General features: G+C 36.3%; 1 protein-coding gene across 5 annotated transcripts in view; it reads right to left on the bottom strand.

Moving 5' to 3' along the window:
• Positions 1-8165: 8165 nt before the first annotated feature.
• Positions 8166-26674, bottom strand: part of LOC143258408 (toll-like receptor Tollo) — an 81131-nt gene continuing 62622 nt past the window's right edge. For all 5 annotated transcript variants that reach the window (XM_076517307.1, XM_076517308.1, XM_076517309.1 and 2 more), the window contains one exon: positions 8166-12925. In XM_076517307.1, the coding sequence (XP_076373422.1) occupies positions 8821-12381 (3561 nt within the window). In that variant the 5' untranslated portion in view covers positions 12382-12925 and the 3' untranslated portion in view covers positions 8166-8820. The remainder of the gene's footprint in view (positions 12926-26674) is intronic.

Below are 26674 nucleotides of genomic sequence, written 5' to 3' on the forward strand. Positions count from 1 at the left end.
AAGTGTAATAGATATTATATAATCACTTACAATTTTTTTTTGTCTATTTTGTGTGTTTAATCGCCTGTAGATGAACCATATAATCTTGTAGCTCGTTATGACGTGCTACTGTATAGTATAGATAACTAACTTCCTTTAAATCGCATGCAATAACTTGAAATCCCTAAAACTGTAACATATTTGTTATCCATCAAGCAAAGCAAGCTGTTTTTAATTCACACAAAGCCCAAATCGTGCATTTGTTGCTTAAAATTTGAAAGCTTGCCTGCAGTGTGTAACAGAGCTTTTTTAACATGTTATCTATTTATTTAAGGAGGGACTGGAGGTTTTAAAAATAATTTTAATCCATAATTTTTCTTATTGAAAATTACTTTTAATTGGAAAGTTATTCAAGAAAACAAACATAGCTTGTGATATTAATTACTTCGTATGTTCTTCTGACAATAAAAAAACAAAACAAACAACTTTTGATATTGAAAGTAATTTTAAAATCATGCGTTATTTAAAAATACATTTCTTTTATTTTTTAAGAGTGATTTAAAACCATATTTTTAAATTTAAAAGTAATTTTAAAACTACTTCATTATTTTAAAATATTTCTTAATTAGTAAATAAGTATCACAGTGGAACAGCGGAAGGTTTATGACTTAAATCTGGGGTTCGATTCTCTACAGTGGACAGAGAGAGCATTACCTGGAAGCAATTTTTCAACCTACACAGTGAAGGAATAGTGAAACACATAAAACTTCACAGTCAATATTCAAATGTTAAATCAAATCGATATAAATATTCCGATAATGCTGTATTTATTACACTACTAATAGTCGTCAACAACATAAGTAACTGAATTCATCCTGTGAAGCCTAAGTAAGTCATCAACAGTGCAGATAAATGTAATTCATTCTGTTAAGCTTAAGTATACCTTCAACCGCGAAGGTAACTGTAATCCATCCTATTAGCCTAAGTACATCAAACACCACAGGTAACTCAAATCTATTCTATTAGGCCTAAGTACACCGCCAATAGCATAGGTAAGTCAGTCTATTATATTATTTAGGCTTAATTACATTAAAAGTAATTATACTCAATACAATATTTTACCTCTGTATAAATTGGAATTAGATCATAATTCGCCTTGAGAATTTATTATTTGCTTGTCAAAATTATTGCACTAATTTAAGCTAAATGATAACACTATGTAACAAAACTTTAACTGTTTCTTGTTCCTTGGCAGAAAGTGTTGTTTCCCAATTGTTTATGCCTAAAGTAAATGTAAAAAAACCTATTTTTCTCTTCAAACTTTGCTTTTCTGACCCGGATAATAAAATTTTCAAATTTAACCCTTTTCCAGAACATTCCAGGTAAATTCAGTGCTGAGTAGCTGATAGAGAATTTTCAAGAACTTTCTAGAATGATGTGGAACTTACGAGAATCTTCAAGAACTTTCTAGAATGATGTGGAACTTACGAGAATCTTCAAGAGCCCTTTAAAATTTTCTATAACTTTCCATAACAATATATATATACAGGGGCTCACCACTCACCACTTCAGTTTAGTTCTAGCTGCCAAAGTGAACACATAGCCCTATCTGATTTTATCAGAAATGGTATCAAGAAGCTGCAAGCATTCTCCAGACGCATTCAGCTATGTATATGCCCAATTTATCAAGACAAAAGCGAGAAAGTACACTGTGATAGCATCTGCTAAAATGTGTGAAGCCTACAAGGCATTTTTTGGCATGCCTATCAGGGATCAAGACAAACCCTGGACACCTCATTTTACCTGCCAGTACTGCAAAAAACTCTAGAATGTAAGATGGACAATTTTTGCTTGAATAGTAAGGTTTTATATTATACAAATTTTAGAACTTTAAAATTTGGTGCACTTCAAAGAGGAACACAACAGAGTTAAGACCTTGCTAGAAGCCTTGAAGTATGATGAGTATGTCTGGAAGGTTATCGGAGACTTCAAAATGATGGCATTCCTGATGGGTCTCCAAAGAGGCTTTACCACGCTTTTCTATTATCTTTGCCTTTGTAACAGCAGGGACACTACAGGGCACTACAACAGGAAGCATTAGCCACAATGAACCGAGTTCTCTGTGGGGAGCCACAATGTCAAGTGTGAGCCATTAGTGTACCTCCAGAAGGTGTTGTTCCCACCATTGCACATAAAATTTGGTCTTATAAAACAATTTGTCATAGCTCTTGATAAGGAGTCTGCAGCTTTCAAGTGTCTTCAAGACTTCTGGTCTAAGCTGTCTGAGGCAAAGGTCAAAGCTAGAGTCTTCGTTGGACCACAAATAAAGAGCTGTGACAAATTGTTTCATAAGACTAAATTTTATGTGCGATGGCGAGAACAACACCTTCTGAAGGTCCACTAGTGTCTCACAGTTGACACTGTGCCTCCTCACAGAGAACTTGGACTGTTGTGGCCAGTGTTTCCTGTTGTAGTGCCCTGTAGTGTCCCTGCTGCTACAAAGGCAAAGATAAGGGCAGCTTTTTCGCAGTGGTTCGAGGCTTCTTGGGCAATCATAAGGCCAAACATTATGTGTTACTTGTTGAGACTCTGGTGAAGAACTACAGCAAAATGTGCTGCAGGATGTCTCTGAAAGTGCATATCCTTGACGCTCATCTTGATAATTCAAGCAGAACATGGAAGCATACTCAGAAGAGCAAGGCGAGCGCTTTCACCAAGATATAATATACTAGACTTTGAACGCTGCTACCAAGAAACGTATAATGCAAACATGATGGGAGACTATATTTGGGGGCTGATACGTAAAAGTGATTTACATTACAGTCCCAAATCTCGAGAAACTACTCACTTCTAAACACTTTTGTTCATTTTTGTATAACTTTAATATAAATACATATAAATCTTGATTCATGTACCGTTTTATTCAGACCTTACGTAAATGAAAATGTGCAAATTTGCCCGTTTTTACATAGAAAATACGTTAATTTCTAAATTTCATCATCCAGGTCACAAAAGCAAAGTTTGAAGGGAATGATAGCCATTGTCTGTACTTTTACAACATAAGCAATAACACATATTATCCAGGAACAAATATTGTGTTGCATTGTGTAATATTCCCTTTAAAAGATATGAGGGGACCTAGCTTTTAGATGTTAAAATTCACAGTGGCCAGCTTATCCCATTTCATTATGTAACAAGGTACTGTTCCCTGGTTATAATAAGTGAAAAGTAGAACAACGTGTCCATGTACATTCTAATAAAACAAGTGTATATGCATATTATATTTTTCTGATAAATGAATTAAGCAGAAAAACTTTCACAGAAATAATAATAATAATATAACAATATGAGAAAATAGCTAAACCTGGAGAAAATTGTTGATACGATATCGTCTTTTCGACATTTCTGTTCAAGCGTGTTTGAATGAAAAAAAATAATCACCATATTTCCAGCAATGTTAATATACAAGTATTACTTTAGAAAATACTTAAATACGATTACATTACTATTGAGAATGGGTGACTGCACATACTTTTGTATAATTTGGCAGCTAATCTACATTGAACTAACTTTAATCAGCTTTAGTCTCAACCATCGCTTCACACGCGTTCCTGAAAATAAACTTACTGACAATTTAGATGATTAAGTAATTTTAAATATGTTTTAGTTCGTTTACTTCTCTTATTCAAATTAATAATCATTCCACTTTGATACATTGTTAGTCCTTTTTCATGAACAAAAGAAGGAAAATTTATTGGTTAACTAGATACAATTAACTACGTACATGAACAGGGGGAACTCGAGGCAGCTAGCTCAGTACATAAACAGTTGGAACCAGATACGGTTAGCAAAGTATATAAACATGTGGAACATAAAACAATTAGCTAAGCAGATAAACAGGTGTAACACTAGACAGTTAACTAAATGGAACACGAGAAAATTAGCTGAGTAGATAAACAAAGGAACACGAGACAATTAGCTAAGTAGATAAACAGGTGGAACTCAATTTAGAAACGATTACGGATCTTAATGGAAATGTTTTACTTTTTTGTGTGTGTTTGAACTATGTTCTGCTCACCGCGAATATAGAAATCAAGGTTTCAGTGTTATAACCCCTCAGAGTTACCTTTAAAGGCATAGATGGCTGAGGGCTGGTCTTGTGGAAATTAATGTAAAGAGTCGCTAATCATATGTTCAGTGTAACATATTTAATAAACGAAAACATAAATATTGAATTTGAACAGAGAAACATTAGAAACCTCTTGAGGGGAGACGTTGTTATTGTATCTCTATCTCTTTCTCTATCAGCGCACAGAAAAAGAAGGTATTTTGTTTTCGTAAATAGTTAATATATTTTAGGCTATTTTAAAATAATTTTATTTCCGCAGGTTTGGTTGTAATCATATTAGTAATAAAAACTGTCAGAATGTATTATATGAAAAGTGTTTGATTATCCATGTGAGATTGCTTAAATTAAAATTTTGCACCGTTTAATAGGTTTTAAACTGCAAATAACAAGTTTTGTTATTATTTGCTGTGGTATTTATTTATCATTGGTCCTTTGTAAAATAATCGAAATTTAAGTATCATTTTTCTGATCTGAGCATCATAACGATGTATTTTTGGACTACTGATAACACATATACAGGAATTAATGTACTCGTGTGTCTTTTGCCACACAATATTCTAATCAATTACATACATCATTACTAAGTACACCCTTTGTTCATTTAGTAATACGTTCATCTGCATCCTAGAAGCAGCTGAATTACAGCGTGTTTAATATCTTACAGTAAGTAATGTCTGGTGAAAACCAACTTTCTCATTAGTGAATTCCTTTCGATGAATCCCTTTACATTCTGCCTTACATTGCACACATTTTGTTAAGCAATCTGATGGTTCAAAATACGTGCAATAGCAACCGAAACGACTTCAACCTTTAGGGTACATTTTGGCTTATTTTAATTTTATCTCTGTGTGGATCACTAATAGGACACAAGAACCTATACGTACAGAGGGTGGACAAAAAAAGTTTATACGCACTCCACGAGATCTGTTCAAATATAATCTCAAATTCTAATTTTAATACTGGCTTTCATATATACCTGAACTTTTCATGATTTTAGTTAATAGTCTCCTAAAAAGTATTGTACTTGTTGTAGCTTCTAAGATCTTCTTAATCCAATTCGCCTTCAAAATGGTTGTACAAGTTTCTCTGCAATAATCGAACAATCACACAAACCAGTTTCACAAGTTAATATTTAGTTGGCAATCCTGTGGATTTCAGTACTACTTCACCACGACGTAGCAAGAGTTTGTACAGATATGAATGATTGACTGCCATCCTGATATTGGTCCGCCATTAACCCATTAATGCAAGTTTGTTTTTATGTGTTTGTTTGTTTTTTAAATTAAGCGCAAAGCTACTCGAGAGCTATCTCCTCTAGCCGTCCCCCATTTTGTAGTGTTAGATTAGAAAAAAGGCAACTAGTCATCACCACCCACCGCCAACTCTTGGGCTACTCCTTTACCGACGAATACTGGGACTGATCGTCACCGGCTGAAAGGGCGAACATGTTGAGTGTCTCAGAGATTTGAACCCACGACTCTTAGATTACGAGTAGATTAAAGGCACGTCACGTCGATGTGAAGTAATACAGAAATCCATAGGAATGCACACTAGATATTAGCTTATGAAACTGGTTTGTGTTATAGAGTTTCATTTTTACGTTAGATTATTGCAGAGAAACTCGTTTGACCATTTTATAGGCTAACTGGAATAAGAAGATCTAATTTTGCATATTTTTTTTCTTATCTAATAAAAGATATAACAAACTAAGAACACTTTCAAGGAAGGCACTTTTTTTTGTCCACTCTTTATGTGATCGTTAATTTACAAATAAGTCAAACGTAGTAAAATAGCTGGCAGACAAGACGACCTATTTAAGAAAATCAAAATATTACGTGTTCGCTGTATTTTTTATTTCGCGCAAAGCTACACGAGGGCTATCTGCGCTAGCCATCCCTAATTTAGTAGTATAAGACTAGAGTAGACGGAAGGCAGCTAGTCATCACCACCCACCGCCAGCTCTTGGGCTACTCTTTTACCAACGAATAGTGGGATTGACCGTCACATTATAACGCCCTCACGGCTGAAAGGATGAAAATGTTTGGTGCAACGAGGATTCTAACCCGCAACTCTCATATTACGAATCAAACGTTTTAACCCACCTGGCCATGCTGGGCCATATTCGATGTAAATAGTGGAACAGCAACCTAGGAACACCAATGGACTTAGTACTGATTAAAAAAATGAAAGGCCTAACTTTAAATAGATTAGTTGCAACTGGGTACATAAATCATTGGAAAACACAGACATTCAAAAACCGCTGCTTAAAATGTGAAAGTTATAATAGTTAAAATGTATTCATACAGAATATTAAAGAAACATTCACAGAAAACCTAAGTTAAAGTCGTTTCAAAAACACACTAATACACCTGAACATATAACCGCCAATCTGCAAACTAAACACATTTTATAAAGTCGCTAAGACACCTGAACACGTTTCATAAACCCACTAAGACACCTACATACGTTCTATAAACCCATTAGAACGCATCTGATGAAAAAACATTTTGGACTCTTTAGAAAAGCATATCATGATGTTCACCATTGTGAACGAATGAAACATAAATACACTAAATATACGTGTGTTCGACAGTAGCAACAAGTTATCACAGCTCTACACAAGAGAACCAGGATGAAATAACAACAAAGGATGGACGCTTCACAAACTGATAGCTATAAAGCGACCTCTTGAAGAGAGTTTTACACTAGAAATTACATATATTTAAAACATTTATTTTCCAACAGCTAACCTTCCTGTCATATAAAGTTAGGCAATAACAACGCAGCTCAATGAATTTCAGACAGACCGACAGTAGGTCTTCCCAGCATTTGAAACATTCTGGTGGAGTACGGGAAGTGCAATAATTTCTAACTGTTCTTGGATTGAAATAAACAGGATCTGATTATGAAAGTTTTGAGATGATTTCACAAGTCGACTCCCCGTTACCACGTTTTAGAATTGTTATCGTATTTAAAATTGTTTTTAGCGATAATTTAATCACATCCATAAATTCAGTGTTTTCATCAACACCAGACAAACCTGAATCATCTGATATCTTTAAAGACTCTCTAAGCTATAATATTTATATTTACAATAAAAGAAACCACTTCTAAAAGGTGTTTCAACCTATTAAAAAATTGGATGGTTTGTACTTTACTTATCTAACAGTGAAACGTTAAATTAATGTTGGAAATTACTCTTTGTCATGATGTGTAAAACACATTGTGTCATTTGGAATTCAATACCATTACTAAATACACTAAAGTTTTATGCAAGATTTCACTTCTGTTACTGCAGTGCAGTACCGGTTCTGTACATTGTTATGAGATGTTAATTGATATTACACTGTCGTAACAGTCTTGTACATTGTTATAAACTGCTAATTGATGTTACGTTGTAGTACCAGTTCTGTACCTTGTTATAAGATGTTTAATAGTAATCTATAGGTAGGACCGGTTCTGTATATTGTTATAAGATGTTATTTAATATCAATCTGTAGTACCGGTTCTTTACATTGTTATAAGTTGTTATTTAATATTAATCTTTAGTACATTGTTATAAGCTGTTATTTGATATTGAGTTGTAGAACCGATTCTAGCTCGTTGCTGTATATATATGTCTGCGGACTTACAACACTAAAAACCGGGTTTCGATACCCATGGTGGGCAGAGCATAGATAGCCCATTGTGTAGCTTTGAGCTTAATTCAAAACAACGACAACAACATCGTTGCTGTATACAACACCGTATTTACGTTAAGGAAAAAGAGCTTCGAAATTCAGCTTTTCTAACATTTTATTTGTCATTTTTGTAACGCGTGTCAGGTGACGTTATCATTGTCAATTATAGACTCATAATTCCATATTTGTGGTGAACAAAATTTTCGGAAGATGTTGAAGTATGTACTGTCACATGTTATAAAACATTGGTTAATTACGATTATGTCATGGAATGCCATTAAGTGTAAAATATTCTTGAAAATGCCCGAAAGAACAAAGTTCATCAAGTGGAGGTCACTCATGAGCAATTGCCGTAAAGAAACTATCACCCTTTCATAGTCCTTAACACCAGTGCATGGTTTATTTTCACTTTTGAGTGGACAATATATATATATACATTCATTGCGTGTAACTGTTGAGAAATAGAGGTCAATACATCTGACAATGGGTTTCTGACTTTATATATATATATAGATATATATGGCTCCAGGATACGTAACGACCACGCACGCATTCACGACATTTGCGTTACATACCTGACCGTGACCATATATATCTTACGGAGGAAAATGTTTGAATTTATTTACACATTTCATTTCCAACTCTGTGAAATCCTAACAATATATCTAGATACGTGTATACAGATGTACGTTTACTAACTGCTAAGTTTTAAAACAAAGTCTATAGAACTAAATACACGAAGAACGTTATTGTCTATTCCGTGGGTATAATTTCACAGCTAACCCTTTGGTAATGAGTTTTTCTTGTTGTTTTTTTAATATTTCACGTCAATGTTTTCATAATATTAACGTGCATGAATACCATGTATATAAAGATATTTATATATTTACAAGAAAGTTCCATACACTTACACACATACACTCTCTTCATTTGATCCCAATGCTTGGCAAGTCACGCCTTCTATTAAGTACTATAAGTTGTCGTTTTCTGTCCATTCTGACTTAGATTTTTCAATTGGTTTACAGAACGTGTTCAAATGTGCACAGAAACGCTCACGTGATCTTGTCGAGTTCGCTCACACTTCCTGTGACGAACATCCGGCATGGCATATCTCAATTTTTCCCAAAACTGCTTTTCCCCCCAACGTAGAAATATATTACTCTTTAGTAATAGTCTTATATCTGGATCTAAATTTTTCTGAAGGATCTGGCCCAAAAAGATCAGGATAACCTTTTGTTTGTTGGAGCGGAGTACTTCGTGGTGAGCGGACTTGAACTCGTACCTACACCACTCACTCTGGAGGAAGTGGTCCGATATTATCACAATAGTTCGACGGCTACTTTCCATCGCTTCGACAATGGCGTCTGACATGTAGCCACCTACCGGTAAGTCTCGATAATGAAGGCACAACCGATATGGCGGATTTCCGTATTCCAGTTCGGGAGTAAAGAGCTGGGTAATAAATGCCTCGTCTTTTTTGCTGTATGAAACGAACGCATCAAACAACCGTTCCTCCTCGCATTCTGCATTTCGCTGGAATAATTTTACTCCGTACTTAGTAAAGAACCAGACACTCATCTCTCGACGGTAAACGAGAAGAAGTATTACAACAAAGAGCAGCAAGACAAAGAGAGAAATGATGACTATCAACATGGGCATGAAATCCTCCATGTGGTATTTCTGTAGAAAAGTGGTGGCGACCGTGTAGTTCACACAGACGGTAATATTGATTTCCAAGACTGGAACTGTGGTGGTCTCGTTGTAAACACACTGCACTAGTGAAGAATCTTTCACCTGGTTCTGCTTCTGCTGTAACCAGTCACTAAAGTCCTGCACGAATTGACACTCACAAGTCCAAGGATTTAAAGATAGTTGAAGATCTTGCAGACGAGAATTGAGGTTCAACATCCACGCCTGGAACTCCACGATGTAGTTGTGGTCCAGGTATAGAATTTCTAGTAATTTCAGAGAGGCGAATGTTGTATTGCTGATAAAAGTTATTAGGTTGTAGGAGAGGTCCAGCTCAATCAAATTGGTCAGTCTCTCAAATTCGTATCCATGTAAGGTATTCAGTCTGTTATTTCTTAGGTTCAACACTTGCAGGTTTCTCAGACCGTTGAATGTGCGGTTATTGATCACTTTAACGTTGCTACTATTTAAGTATAACACTTTCATATTTTTACGTCCTATAAAGGTATGACTGGACAATGTCGGAACGTCATTGCCGTCAAGATATAGCTCAGTAACGTCCATAGGGACCCGTTTAGGAACTCCTTTATGTCCGAGATAGCTACAGTCTACTATGTTGCTATTCCAGCTCTGGTCGTAATAGCAGCTACAGTTTTCTGGGCACACCATTTCACAATCACAAGCATCAAAATCGCAGCAATGGCAAAGCGCAAAACAGTGACTTTTGTACTGGCACAAAAACTGAGAAAGATGAACTTTTGATAAAGGGACCATGCCGTTCCCTCGAGTGAACGACAAATGACACATTATCTCGTCTATGTCCACAATTTTTGGGTAATGTCGTGACTCGTCTAGGGATCCAATTCTCTGTAACCAGTCCATATTGCAATCACACAGGTAAGGGTTGCCCGAAATGGAAAATTCTGGTAAAGGTTTTTTATCTGAAACCACGGTAAGCCTGAACGAGTTCATTTCCAGGTTCTCTAGATCATTCTTTACAAGGTCCACTCTGGTCAAATTAGCTTTTCCCAAGAAGGAAAATGGGCGTATTGTATGGATCTTATTGTCACTGAGAAACACTATTTCTATCCCATTGGGGAGAGAAGACGGCGCTAATTCGGTGATTTTATTATTGGACGCGTCCAGCGTACGCAGCTTTAACACGGTTTCCAGATCGAAGTAATTTCCCAGGCTTTCCACTTGGTTACTGTGCAGGTCCAACCACTGGAGGCCTACTGGGATTAAAGCGTAGTCGAACCAGCGAATTTTATTGGCCGACACATTCAGCATGAGCAAGTCGTGCAGATTACTGAAGAGATCGTTGATGTCTGATAGGGAATTTGAATCTAGCCGCAAGGCATGTAGGTCAGGGACGTCGTCGAATGTGCCTTTTCCCACGAATTGAATCTTATTACTGGACAAGTCCAAAATTCGTAAAGAAGGCAGGTCCTGAAACACTCCTTTACTCAGATTGCCAATGTAGTTTCCCATGAGGCGAAGGCTGTAGAGCTGATGAAGACCTTGGTAAGATGCATCGTAGATCTTTGAGATGTGATTGTTTCCTGCCTCTAAGCTTCTCAAATACTTTAGAGAATGCACCGCCGTGGGCACCGTTGACAACTTGTTACTGCCAATATTTAGCTCCATCAGGTTACTGGAGTTTCTAAAAGCGTCAACGTGAATATTTTGGAGGTTGTTACTGTCAAGAGCTAATCGGTTAAGTACATGAAGTCCGTTTAGTGTTAAATAGTTAATTCTGGTAAGCCGGTTGTGGCTGAGAACTAGCGTGTGCAAATTGTACAGCGATGAAAAAGCGTTGTCTTCGATTGTTTGAATGTCATTATGACTTAAATGAAGGACTTGTAAGCTGTACTGTGACTTAAAGATAACTGCGTTGACTTCAGTTAATTGGTTGTGGCTGAGATCAAGGATGACAAGTCTTATCATATCAGCAAAAGTGTCAACTCCAATCCATTGGTTGCTAATAGAGTTATGACTTAGATCCAAGATTACCATTTGCTGTAATCCACTAAATAAGCCCGGTGGAAGAACGCTTATTGAGTTGTTTTTTAAATATAACTCAGATAATTGCTCCGTGGGTTGCAGGAAACGTGGTGGGAGAGCTACAAGTTGGTTATTGGAAATGTCTAACGTGTGGAGGTAGCGCAGACCTCTAAGAGCATCCTCTTCTGCACGACCTATTTGGTTGTATTGGAGATTGAGAAAATGAAGACCAGGAAGCCCACTAAATCCTCGGTCGGACAGCACTTTGATGTGATTGTGAGAAACCTCCAAATGTTTTACTTCTCTTTTGCACGTCTCTATATCGGAAAACCCTAAACTACTTAACTCATTAAAGCTGTTGTACGTGAGATTTAGTCGCTTTAAACTTGACCCACAAAAAACAACTTCGGGTAAAGATTCCATATGATTCAAGCTCAAATCGAGACTTTCGAGATTATCTAAAGGAGAAAAACTGTCGGAAGAAACCTCCAGGGGAAACTTCCCCCAGTGACTGTTGTGTGTCCGCACGGTGAGGTTAACGAGTTGGGAAAGGCCAGCGAAAGCAAGGGAAGGAATTTCTTGAAGTTTACAATATTCAACAGTAAATGACCTTAATTCTGTCAGATGTTTAAATGAGTTGTTGGCGAGCGAACTTTCAAAAAACACATCTTCACACCTAACGGTAAGACTTGTTGTGTGTTCCGGCTGGATAAGACTAAAGTTTGTTTTATCGAAGGCTCCGTTGAGGGTTCGCAGGGAGCACGTAAGCGCCACGTCGTCTCCAGTCGGGCCTAAAGGTTGCCAGCGGCAGTCTTCAGGGGCCACATATCGGGTAGTCACGGCGGTCGGAACGAGAAACAACCACAGATACCACAGAGCAGCTTTAAGTCGGTTTCCCATGGCTATGTGTGAAAAAAATAAGCGATTCACGTCACAGACAGTAGACAGGAGCTACCTGCCAGTATAGCTTGACTTAATAACTGTCCAGCTGAACTCCACATGTCCAGAGGTCGATGACTGTTCCCAAGTAATCGGTTCAACTGCACGCGGGCACTAGTATCTCTGTCCAGTTGATACGATTTGTATCGTTGTTAACACCATAAAGTTGGTGAAAGAAAAAAAAAAAAAAGAAGAAAGAAAGGTCAACTAACCCTAATCACATTACTGCAATTACAGTTTTTAACACTTACACACAACATGCTCACTGTAAAACAACGAACAGAAGTCCACCGTGATTAACTCAGTCTCAACTCTCATCCACTCTGAGGCAAACTCGACAGCAGTTAGGCCAGTGCGGGGAGTCAGGTTCTACCACTTTCTTCGGAGGGGGTGATTGCTTCAAGTCTGACGAGCTTGGTGCGAGAGATAAAATTAATGTTCCCAAAGCTTTGTGCTGACACCCCAATCGGTGGGCTCCTCCCCGGCGGCGGTGTTCCTCTCGGTCCTGAGGAAGAAAAGAAAACCTTGTTTACGATGCGTCTCAGGAACTGAATCTTACATTTATGGTTTTGTCTGTTGATATAAGAAATCTTCCTACCAATGAGGACTTCTTGTAAAATCCGACAGTACATCAAAATGGAATCTGCATGTTTAGATGCACAGTCATTAAATAACGTGAGGCCATAATAAACTGTTAACAATATATTGTACATGAGTGTGTGTGTTTTTATAACAAAGCCACCTAGAGTTATCTGTTGAGCCCACCGAAAGGAATTGAACCCCTGATTTTAGCATTGTAAATCCGGAGACTTACCGCTGTACTAGCGGGGGGCGATATAGTGTATATTCAAAGGAAGTAGTTAAGGGCGGATTTACTTAGAATTTGTGCTAAAATTTTCAGGTCCCTTGTCCCTGGGGCATCTAATGTTTTAAGGGATCGTTAGGGAATATTGTTCTGAGCAAAGACCACGAATTGTGATCATGATCACTTGATATGTCCATTGTAACTAATATTTACTTACGTTCAGTGTTTCGGAATAATATTTCACAGCACAAGGCAAATGTTTCAGAATAACGTTCCACAATATAGGATAAAATATGTTTCCCAACAATGTTCCATACTATGGGGTAAAATATATAGTATTTCTGGAATAATATTCCACAATATGTGACAAAATATATAATATTTTATGTTGATATTCCACAGTGTGGGTTAACATTAATGTTTTCTAATATCGCAGTTGCTCTGTAAACATGGAGAACACAGAATCTCTGCGTTTTGGAACGATTATTTCTACAGGTTTATGCCAGTTTATATTAACAAGAAATATCTACACAACCTAAGTTTAAAAAAAAAGCTTTTTAAATCCGTTTATTTAGAGTGACATTGTATATCAATTCTAGTATTTTGACACGAAATGTAGCATTACTGCACTCTTAACCGTAATTAAACTCTGGGTAAACATTCAAACACGATAATAAATAAGCAATATATCAAATAGGTATCCGTTTATTCCGGAATACAATGTGATGTCACGATTGAGAAAATGCTCATTTTATCCATTTGAATAGCGCAATGTTTAATCAAATGAATTATGTGTTTCTTTACGGTGCGCTACATAAATACTGCCAGTATGACTGTGTGCTTATTTCAACAGAATAATAAAACAATAAAGCAAAACGAGTTCGTGTCGAAATCTTCCAAATACGCTATCGATTCTATTGCGACTGCTCGCATCAGTCAGAATACTTGACGTCACAAATGTTTCTCTAACCAGTTATCTTAACTAATGGAAAAGGGGAAAATCCCCATCAAATGCAATACTCGTGTTGTTGACTCCATAGATACCATTGACATGTTAAGAAAAATCTAGATTTACTCAAATAATATGGAGATATTGACTGATCTGCTTCAAATGTCTAATCTTCACGGACAATTAGGTATAATCTCTTTCTATACTTCAATGGAATATGCTTTTTAACGAAATATTATATATAGTCAGGAAACTGCCTCAGAGAACCTATTAATGAGCACCTCAAGCTGCTTCAGAACAGGGGACCTGTTAATGAATACTTCATACTGCTTCAGGTCGGGGGATCTATTTCTTCAGAACATCTTGATTATTTTTAGCAATTAATTATAACAGCTTATCCGTTCTATTCTTTAATATTATGAAATTTCAAACACTTATCAACCGTTTATTCATTTATTAATTTATTAGCTGGATTATATGTCCCTTGAATGGGTAAAATAAAGATGCGTTTGCAATAAAAGATGGGATATTGTGCTTCTATTTTGTTCTTAACATAATAAATATTAAACTACAATAAAAATAAATAAGGGTACCAATACTAAAAAGAAAGAAATACTGTTTTAAAAAATTCTATCAATATGAAATTAGATGGGGATTCCAATCCCCCTTATGACCTTTCTCTTCTCATCCTGTATCGCCGTGCCAAGTGTACTGATTTAGTAGTTCGATTTTTTTTTCATAAATTAGATATGAAATTATATGGGGGTTCCATTCTACCACCTCATGACCTTCCTTATCCTGTGTCACAGTGTCAAGTTGGGTGCTGATTAATCAAGAAATGTGAAAACGTGTGAATAACAGATGATACAAACTTAGTCTTGTATATTAGATTACTGTACATGTCAAATACTAAATAAATTATTTAACAGATCTTCTTCCTGTGATTAATAACAAACAACCAAGATGGGTCACAAACGTCAACGTTTCTTTGCAATTTTCAAACAAAGGATTAGTTTTCGTTATTCCCATTATGTATAGAGACGCTGTAGTAACAGTCATGAAAACATTAATGTATAATACAGTGAAATAAATTAATTAATTTTTGTCGTTAATTAAAAGTGAGTTTCCGTTTGAATAAACTATTTTTGTCATAAACGAAGTAAATTTTGGAAATATTGTTTACTGTGATATTAGACAAAAACGTTTATTGTGACTATTTACCATAAGCTAAATTTTCTATTCAGAGCGATACGAAAAAATATATATTGTTTTCATCTTTATTACAATACAATAACAATTATATAAATGCCAATGTGTTCTAAGGATTCGTTTTTTTTATGTTTTGGGCGTGTTCAATTTGGTTATGCGTATATATTTTACGAAAAAGATTTACGTAGAAGATGAGCATTTAAAACTATTTAAATATGTGCACACCGATGTTTCTCGCCACGCTGTTTCTCGACAGTTTGTTTATTTTTTCACTTAAATTTTACTTCGTGTTTCTGACATTACGCTGATGAAATATGAGATTTAAACAAAATTCAAGTTTGCTTATTTGTCGTTAAGCACAAAAGTATATGATGTGTTATCTGTGTCTTGGCCTCTTCGAGTATCTAAACCTGATTTTTTGCGTTATAAGCCTATGGAATTATACTGGGCCACTGGGGGAGGGCCTAAGAATAAAGTTTATAGATTTAATGTATTTAAGTGTAGTGTTATGTTAAAAATAATATTTTATTTGTTAAGGTTTGATGTTAACACTAATTAGCAGGAAGTTGCACTTTAGTGGGAGGACTGCTTTCACAGTGTATGCTAAGGCTTACGTTGGAAATGAGCACACGACAACGATTGCTGGCGCGTCTATTTTAACAATCGTTTGTTCGTTGGTCGTAATAGAGCTATCATTCGCAAAAAACAAGCGAAAGAAACTAGTCAAATCATAGATTATAACAATTTACTCATTCTAGCGACTATTTCCCAGCAAATCCCGCACTGTCCTTCATTTGTTCAAGCAGGTGTTAAGATCTTACTTCGTATAGTTCACTAACTCAACAACCATTAAAAGAAATCCGAAGGCATGTCTTTTTCTTATAAAGCAATGGATTAAAAAACGCCAGCTCTAGCCTCCAACGTCCTTCGAGTGCCTTATAATTGGCTTGTATTACGAAGGATGATAATACGTTAGCTAGAATGGCGATGTTTCCATGGCATTGACATGGTGCGGGTAAGGTGACCTTGGGCCATACCTTCACAGCATTTTTTTTGTTCTTACTTTGTGCAGACAGGGGCATCGACAGTTTCCAGCGTTATAAAAAGACTGTGGCCCTGCCGAAGATGTGTTGATAAACACAAGTTAGAATACGAAAGGGCTGCCCAGCAAGCCAATGTTAACAGCTGCTCTTTATCTGGCAAAGCAGTTAAGCCAGGTAACTAGACATCTGCTCTCATATCTTCTTGGATATTCCTTTACAATGGTAGCTAGGGGCCGAAGGGGAGAGCACCAGCCGATAGCCCCACGTGAAGATAAGATCGGCAGCGGCCGACTAGTTCTACCAGTTTTTTTTTTTCACTCTGTCTCTAGGACATAGAGCTACGTTCCTTTGTTAAGGAGCTACGTATGTTAATATGCTGTGTATGTATGTGCCTTGGGCTCTACACGATGAGAAACGAGCCAGCCAATTTGCTATGGTTTAAGGTACGTAGTATCAGAAGCAGTTTGGTTCTATACCTTAGTCTCTGCAACATCATTGCCCACGTTCAAGGGCCTCGTTCATTCCCTCAGTCGTCCTACACCCTCTTTGCCAGCTGGATTCTCAGAGCGAATGAAAAGAAAGAGGGGAGGGAGGCTCTTTCTTTCATAATGTGCATTATGTACTTTGTTTCCGCAAGCTCTTTGCTTTGATGGCGGGAACTGACAATGAACATGAATGTCAGATGTCCGTTTATGCTTGGCTTAGAAAATGACATGCAGCAGTAGTCTCGTGTTATTATCACTTGTAAACCCAGTTTTTGAGATTCTTGCTTCTAAACTTTAAAGGAACCTTCAAACAAAACAACAACACATTTTTTTATACTGTTACCCCAACAATTTAACATAATGTTTATTGAAAACGTATAGTGACAAAGGACTAATTTTCATTGTGGATAAATAGAATAAGGTTTGTAGCACAAGTTGTATTGTAAAATAGACAGAATATAATGGAATAAGGAAATCATTTAACAAGTGGAAGTAACCTAAATTCCATTTAGAAGAACATCTTACATTTACCAATAACGTGACATGTTTTTCTCAGTTGAGCGAATCATAAGAACAGTAAGATCAGTCCGATTTTAGTAGTCAAAATTACTACCATTTTCAGACGAAGACCTTACACTCTGATTAGAACAGTTGCCATTTACACATCAATAGCTTGGCACAATCAGAGATTGATATTAATGGTCAGACAAGAAGCGTACATAAAATATATCAGGAACTGGTCTTCCTGTTCAGAGAAACTATCATATTCAGACTAACAATTTTCAATTAAAAAATTCTCAGTGTAATAGCACCCTACTCTCATCACTAAAGTCAATAAATAATTACAGTTTATACAAAACTTACTTCCTACCCCTGATGAAGCATAAGCAGAAACTTTTCTGAGTAAACATTTTCTTTTGTTCATTTTACTTACTGTATTATAATACGTTCAATAAAACCTCTTTTTATTAATTTCTGCCTAGATTCGAAAAAAAAACCTAATGCGACGTATTCGCTCACCCGTAACTATTAATAGCAATCTAGCCACTTTGCGCATGTTCTTGCGGTAATGATTTCTTCAAGTTCTGAATGTTAGCGAAAACATAATGCGTCTTAGACGTCCTTAACTATTAGTAGCAATCAAGCCACTTTGCGCATACGGATAACGATTATTAATAGTTCGTGAGGCCTGAGGAGCTTGTTATGAAAGAAACTTCCTACCTGTATCCTTTCTTCACGAACACGTGACCTTAATGGAGAGAACCCAAACCCTGAAACGTGACGTGACCTACAGCACGTGATTATTGTTACGCGTTTTTGTTTTGTTTTGTTTTTTTCTTTTGTAAGGTTCATTAAAACATTCAATAACAGTTTAACTTGAGATTTTTTTTGTGACACAATGGTTAGAATTCTCAATGCACTAATTTTCATTCGGTGTGTCTTTATTCTACACATTATTCGATTAAAAACTCTTAAATGTTTCGGACCTTTTTTTTTTTATCCCCCAGTTATAAGGGAATTATTTTAAATAAATAACCGGCTGTATTCTTACGCTCAGCGGTCCAGTTATTTTGTTGGATTAAGGTTATATTGTTTTGTTACATTCTGGTTAAGAAGTCGGTACATTATTCTTCTTCACTGTAATAAATGGTCGTGAAGCAGTCCTTTTTTACCCTCAAGAAGAATAGTGAAACTATTTGAAAGCGCTAGAGTGTTTTTTACCCTCAAGAAGAATAGTGAAACTATTTGAAAGCGCTAGAGTGTTTTTTTAACAAAACAATTGTTTTGTTATATATCCTGCTGGTGCATTGGAAACCACTATCTTCTAGTCGATAGGCCGAGATATTTCCTGTGTCAGGTAAAGAATGATTTCTTAACTACATTGCCGCTGTGCTCTTCGGGGGACATATCTCTTAATAATTATGTAGAATTATTTGTGCAAATTTGGGTGATAAAAACAGTATTAGTGAGTATGATAAATTATATTTATCGAACCATAATTCTGGGGAGATGACCACACAAAGTTGATTTAAAATTCTGACAAGAAATTTCATAGAATGATAAAAAACAGTCTTTTAATATACCTATCTACATAACTAGGCAAATACAGTTAATAATAATTGGCCACTGTACAAAGATAGAGCAGTAGGTAGACAAATACATGTATGAGCGTTAAATTAACATGTTAAAGACATAAAACTGTTTGATACTAATATGATGTTGACTGGCAAGATTTTATACATTTTCTCAAATGAAACAGAAGCAGGTGGACTGAAAAATAATTATATACTAAAGCAGAAGTAGGTGGACTAAAAATAATTATATACTAAAATAGAAGTAAGTGGACTGAAAAATAATTATATACTAAACCAGAAATAGATGGACTGAAAAATAATTAGTCCAGATATTTATTACTTTTGCTTGTTAATCCATAACGTAGCGTAGTTTCGGTGATCAAAATTATTTTGCAAATTCACCCAGCGCATAAAATTCACACACTGACATGCGGCCTGTAGTTTACTGTCAGAAACATTTTAGGAATGTGGAAGAAAACAGTGAGGAACCTTTCTCCCGGTAAAAGGCTGCTGTTATCGGCGAAATAAGCGGCTGCAGCATGGGCGGATATCTAGTCCAGCCCGTTTCCATCACGTTATCCTATTACTCAAACACCTTGACGACCTGGCCACGACATCATTCCATTAACACAGACCCTACTCCTCAAACTAGCTACTCCAGAAAGCCTCATTAGCAATTTGTACCTTTCATTGTACCCACAACCGATGAGAAACGACACCCAGCCCGCCATACTAATCACGTTTTCTAGCGCTTTTAATGGAGGGGTTTCATCACTGAAACGCAAAACTACCAGCCATTTTGTAGCTAGAACCTTTCTTGTCTGCTAGCACAAGAAAATTTAGAAAGAACCACTAATGCGACCCCAGACAGACACGATGTGAATCAAAGACACTGAGAGAGACCCATACGATGTTTATGTGGAAAAAAAAAATGCTGGTATTACAGAAGCTTTCCAGTGTGCTAAATTTCCACAATTTAATGTTCTTTCTAACGGAAAGAAGTTTTTTATTCTATTCCCATTTAGTCCTTTAGCACGACTAAGAGCACAAAAAACAACAATAAAGAAAGAAAAACAACACTCTTAATGTTTGCCCTGGGATAATTTTGTCTCGATGATATTAGAACAATAAATCAAGAACGGTATCTCTTGTTTAGTTTGTTTTATACTATATGTCATTACTATGACTAATTATTGTGTAATTATAAAAAAAGTAGTTTTATATTACCTCGAATGATTGAAGAACTTCAGAATTTAATGTGAACGCCTTATGATTCAATTAATTAAAAAGGCAACCAGTCATCACCACCCACCGCCAGCTCTTGGGCTACTCTTTCACCAATGAATGGTGGGATTGATCGACATATTTAAACGCCCTCACGGCTGAAAGGGCGAGTTTGGTGTGATGGGGATTCGAACCCGCGACCCTCAGAATCGAGCGTCACTTAATCATACAACAAAAATCATATACTGTGGAAAATAATACTCTTAAATTGACCATCCACAGCAACAATAGCAGTGGTTTTTTTTTAATTTGTATAAAATCACCAGACCAGACGTGTTTCAACTTGGATTGTGGCCTGAGATGATCGTAGTTCGAATCCTATTGATGCTGCAAAAACACGCTTCGCACTATGGGTTCATAAGTGCATTTTAAGAGAAATGATCAAATCTCACTAATTGGTCACAAAATAGTGGACCAAAAGTTGACTAGTTGCCTTCCATGTAGTATATTGGCCTTAAAATAGAGACAACCGTGTGCAAATGGACCTTTGTTTAGTTGTGCGCGAAAATTCTGAAAGAAAGTAAACAATTTTCTACCCTTAAACATAGTACTGTCATTCAGTTGCTTTGCTGTTGTGTTTCTAATTATTTATCTTTTTTTTTTCTCTACATACAGCGTAAAATCCTATAAAAATATTAACCTTTTTTAAATTGTGAACAATCCAAGTTGTGTATATTTAACTAAGATCGAAGATACGAGGCGCAGGTAAAACCACAAGTCTATTTGCTTTAGAGCATAACCACAATGGGCTATCTACTCTGTCCTCCACAAGAAATCGAACCCCAGATTTTAGCGTTGTAAATCCATAAACTTACTGCTGTCCCACCTTGGAATCGTAAAACATAAGTCTATCATTGAACTCTGAATGTTGTAATTTGTGTTTGCATCAAAGAAACTATTAAAGCATTGTTTGTTTAACCAGGGTTTAATACCTCTGTCTTTCGTAAATACGGGTAGAAACTGATATAGATATATAAAGGTGTTATTAATACTGGTCTTAATACTCATAAGCAGTTAGTCGTGGCATGAGTTGCGTGCGAATGGTGAGTTTCAAGCCGCGATATGTCAACGGACTCGTGATAAGCATTTCTAACTTAGGGATCTTTGACGTAGGACTTTAACCTACGTGCGGTATAAGGCGAATGAAGGTAAAAATATCAAATACTACTCTTCGCAAATGTATTAAGAAAGAAAAATTGAAAAGTTTTCGAAATTTATTAATAACGAAGTCAACGTAAGCAAAAACAAAGTTTATCAGATTAAAAATACAGTTTCTCTCATGATAGAGGTACTCTTGTAAGTTTATAAATTTTGCATTTGTACCCCCCCCCCCATATATATATAATGTATATTAGAACCAATATCGGTTACGTTTTTCAAGACCCAAACATATTTATCTACATACAATGTGAGTGTAAAACTATTTGTATATCGTACTTAGTGCTTAATTACTAACCAAAATAATGATGTGTTTGGTGCTCGGTCACAAAATCTCAGTCAGGCTGAGCTTGTGTTGGTTCAGAGGTACGGAAATAGTAATGCACAAACCCTGGCGGTCGTAAGAGAAAGCGGAGCAGACGTTTGTTGACCTGGCGAGCTGGTTGTCGCCTGCTCTAACAACGTGTTTTAGCTCGCAGCGCAAAAACGTTCGAGCACTCATTGTTATGTTAAGTATCATGGGGAGTCAATCAATCATATCATTTTGTTATATTGATTAAAAGTACTGGGATTAAAGTACTGAACAATTACTTTTACGAAAAGAACATTTTTATACTAGTCATTCACAATACATACGTAACAGGAAGTTTAAATAAATGCGTTGTTAATGGAACTTTGTTTTCCGTAAGTTAAAGAGTATAATTCAAATTTTGTGTGCGTAAAGAAATTGACATAATTATTCACGCTGGGCAACAAGTATAAACAATTATTCACCCTGGATATTCTTCTATGTAAAGCTACATGCAATCCATTTATCCTGGAGAAAAATTCCGCTAAACGGTATATGCTACATTCGTGCCAGTAACTTAAAATCTAAAGTGTTATTTTCTAATTAAGCTACGGCTGATTTCTTATTTTCACCATGTATTTGCAGGTGTTTCCCGAATATTTTGGTTTCCGGAACGGTAATAATCACAGGGTACGGAAAGTAGTAATATTAGGGCAAGCCAACGAGGAATTCCGTACACTGCCAAGAAGATACACATAGCGGTGAGAAAAAGTAGTGGGTCCAGGACAGAAGTGCTCTATTCAGTGGTGCTCACGGGCTTAATTCCCTAAGTAAACATGGGTCAAATTGTGCAGACGTATGCCATTGGATGTAGTTCTAATGTAGGTAGGATATATATTATAAATTAAATACACACGTGCACACCTGGGCCAACACCCCCCAGTGGGACAATCAACACTTCTGAGAAGCCCAAAGTCTCACGTGTCCAAGAATTAATGACAGTTCAGTGTTCAAACACGTGTGCACGAGCTTAGAAACGAAGCTGAAGAACAAAGCAAAACAAAATTCATTTTTCTCACAGCAGTTGGTACGAAATTGATAGATTGCAAACAACACCTTTAAATCGAAGAAAGTGTATGTAAAGTTTCTTCAGAATCGTGTTTATATACAAGCATATTAACCTGATTACGTAATATTAAAACCCGTCGTTTCAAAGTGGCCTGGCATGATGTTTCATAACGGCAGACTATAAACATGAAGATTTAATACGGTAGACTATAAACATGAAGATTTAATACAGTAGACTATAAACATGAAGGTTTAATACGTTAGACTATAAACATGAAGGTTTAATACGGTAGACTATAAACATGAAGATTTAATACGCATGTTCATCATAATACTTCATAACGGTAGACTGTAAACGTGAAGATTTAATACGCATGTTCGTCATAACACTTCATAACGGTAGACTGTAAACATGAAGATTTAATACGCAAGTTCGTCATAATACTTCATAACGGTAGACTATAAACATGAAGATTTGATATGCTTTCAACAATGTGTCAAAGTTTATCAAGGTGTCATTTCAGTTTCAGCTTTTGATAAATCGATTTGTATGGTCTTCGTTACAGTCATGACGCATTCGCTGAAATCAATACTATGAACATTTAGTTATATACAGACGTTCGGTAATTATACTCGAACAACGTCAGTTTTGAAAAAAGAAATTTGTATGATTTGGAATCTACACTTGTATGATGCTCCTTTTATCGACTTTGTATTTAGGACAAAAATATTTGGTGGTAATTTTTTTTTCAATTTTTATTTTATATACACACAGTATTAAATATGTTTTTGGGAAATACTCGATGAATCCGACTTTTGTTTGTAGTATGGTCTGTTCATTTCTTTAAAACTCCAATTGATGTTGTAATCTGAATCAGTTGTTTTAGTATGGTATGATAATTTGTCTCAAACTACAATTAGTAGTGTAATCTGGATCAGACTTGTTTAAGTATGGCCTGATTGTTTTAAATCACAGTTCGTTATCTGAAAAGCTATAAAAATTTATCAACGTTTCGTTCAGACAACAGGTAGGAAAAGATTTATTCAGTAAAATCCAATCAACTGTTGAGTACAAACAGTTGGAATCTAAAAACTGATTTGATAAGCGAGCACAATCATATTTCATGAAAAAATAACTAGGGACACAAAATAATAATTATATATACTATGCAACAAAATTTTTACTTTTTCTTGTTACTGGGAAGAAAGTGTTATTTCTCAATTGCTTATGCCTAAAGTAAATAGAAAAGACCTAATTTTCTCTTCAAACTTTGCTTTTGTGACTTGGGTAATGAAATTTTCAAATTTACCCATTTTCCAGAACATTCCAGGTAGATTCAGTGCTGAGCAGCTGATAAAGAATCTTCTCGAACTTACAAGAATTTTCTAGAATGTTGTAGAACTTACGAGAATTTTCAAGAAATTTCCATAGCAATATATATATATACAGGGCTCACCATTCACCACTTCAGCTTAGTTCTAGCTGCCTTCGTGAACACACAGACTTATCTGAGTTTATCAGAGTTGGCATCAAGAAGCTGCAAGCATTATCCAGGCGCATTCTTTTACGCATGTGGCCAATTTATCAGGACAAAAGCGAAAAAGTATTCTGCGACAGCATCTACTAAAGTGTGTGAAGCCTACAAGGCATATTTCGACATGCCTGTTGGGGATCAAGACAAATCCTAGGCACCTCATTTTACCTGCGAGCACTGCAAAAAACTCTAGAATGTAAGATGGACAATTTTTGCTCGCTTGATTTTATATTGTGCAAATTTTAGACCTTTTAAAATTTAAATTTTTTTTTTTAAATTTCTAATAGTATAGAAAAATATCACAAAATATTTTGCTTGAACCTCTTACACATTAGTTGTGGATAAAATAAATTTATTTTTCATAATAACAATTTTATTTTGCTCTTTTATAGGATAGTACAGAGAGGAAAAGAGACCAATGAAGTTCGCTATTCCAAGTATTTGGCATGAACCCACTGACCACTCAAGCAATTGCTACTTCTGCATGGTGGACCGTTCTAAACGTCTGGCTGGCAAGAATGTATCTGCTATCATGTATCGGGACCTTCCATAATCTATCGCCTCAGTGCCATACTGCCCTGAGCTCCCTGTATCCACTCCACCAGAGAGAAAGCAGCCACCCTCAGAAGAGAGCAGCAAATAAGAAAAGGAGGTAGACGTTGGAGATCCAGATTACAATTTCAGAGGTGCAGCTGGTGAGAGAAACCCATACTACCCCAACCAAAGAGACCTCAATGAATTGATCAGAGATCTTGGTCTAAGAAAATCGAATGCCGAGCTTTTGACATCTAGACTCAAGGAGGGGGATTTGGTAGATGAAAGTGTAAAAGTCGTAAGTCAGAGGAAGTGTCACCGTCATTTTCAAGCTTCTCCACTCGTCAAGATGGGCTCTACTTCTGCCACAATGTATTCGGTCTGTGCGAGGCAATTGGAATTGCCTGTAACCCGAACGAGTGGCGCCTCTTCATTGATAGCTCATCCAGAAGCCTCAAAGCTATGCTGCTCCATAACGGGAATAGGTATCCGTCTTTTTCCCTGGCCCATTCGGTGCATTTCAAAGAGGAATACGACAGCGTCAATACATTGCTTGAAGCCTTGAAGTATGGTGAGTATGTCTGGGAGGTTATAGGAGACTTCAAAATGGTGGCATTCCTGATGGGAAGGAGGTTTTACCAAGTTTCTCTGTTATCTTTGCATTTGGGACAGCAGGGACACTGCAGGGCACTACAACAGGAAACACTGGCCACAACAGTCCGAGTTCTCTGTGAGGAGGCACAGTGTCAACTGTGAGACACTAGTGGACCTTCAGAAGGTGTTGTTCTCGCCATCGCACATAAAATTTAGTCTTATGAAACAATTTGTCACAGCTCTTTATTTGTGGTCTAACAAAGACACTAGCTTTGACCTTTGCCTCAGAGAGCTTAGGCCAGAAGTCTCGAAGATACTTGAAGGCTGCAGACCCTTATAAAAAAAAAGCTTGGGGCAGCTTTGTTGCAATGGTTCGGAGCTTCTTGGGCAATCACAAGGCCAAAAATTATGTGGAACTGGTTGAGACTCTGGTGAAGAACTACAGTAAAATGGGCTGCAGGATGTCCCTAAAAGTCCATATCCTTGACGCTCATCTTGATAAATTGAAACAGAACATGGGAGCATACTCAGAGGAGCAAGGCGAACGCTTCCACCAAGATATACTGGACTTTGAACGCCGCTACCGAAGAGCGTATAACAAAAACATGATGGAAAACTGTATTTGGGGACTGATACGTGAAAGTAATTTACATTGCAGTCGAAAATCTCGAAAAACTACTCACTTCTAAACACTTTTGTTCGTTTTTGTATAACTTTAGTGTAAATACATATAAATCTTGATTCATATGTTGTTTTATTCAGACCTTATGCAATAGAAAATGTGCAAATTTGTCCGTTTTTACATAGAAAATAGGTTAATTTCTAAATTTCATTATGGTCACAAAAGCAAAGTTTGAAGGGAATAATGGCCATTTTCTGTTATTTTACAACATAAGCAACTAAGAAATAACATACTATTCAGGAACAAAATTTGTGTTGCAGTGTGTTTTTTTTCTGAAAATCGAATATTATAATTTTTTTTTAATGGCTGAATTATGCCTTCATATTTGCTCGGAATGTTTCGTTTCTTTTAGTTCCTTACATGCATTTTTCTTTTTTTTATGAATGAAATGTTTTGTTTTTAAGCGACAGATGGGCGGACACGAGAAAGAAAGGCTTGCGTGCAACATACACAAGATAAGATGCACTGCGTGACAAAATTGCTGATAAGGTCTCGTTCGGGTTAGGATGTAAAGATTTACGTGCAGATGGCAACATCAGTGGTT

This window comes from Tachypleus tridentatus, chromosome 8 (assembly GCF_004210375.1).
Source record: "Tachypleus tridentatus isolate NWPU-2018 chromosome 8, ASM421037v1, whole genome shotgun sequence".
Classification (NCBI taxonomy): domain Eukaryota; kingdom Metazoa; phylum Arthropoda; class Merostomata; order Xiphosura; family Limulidae; genus Tachypleus; species Tachypleus tridentatus.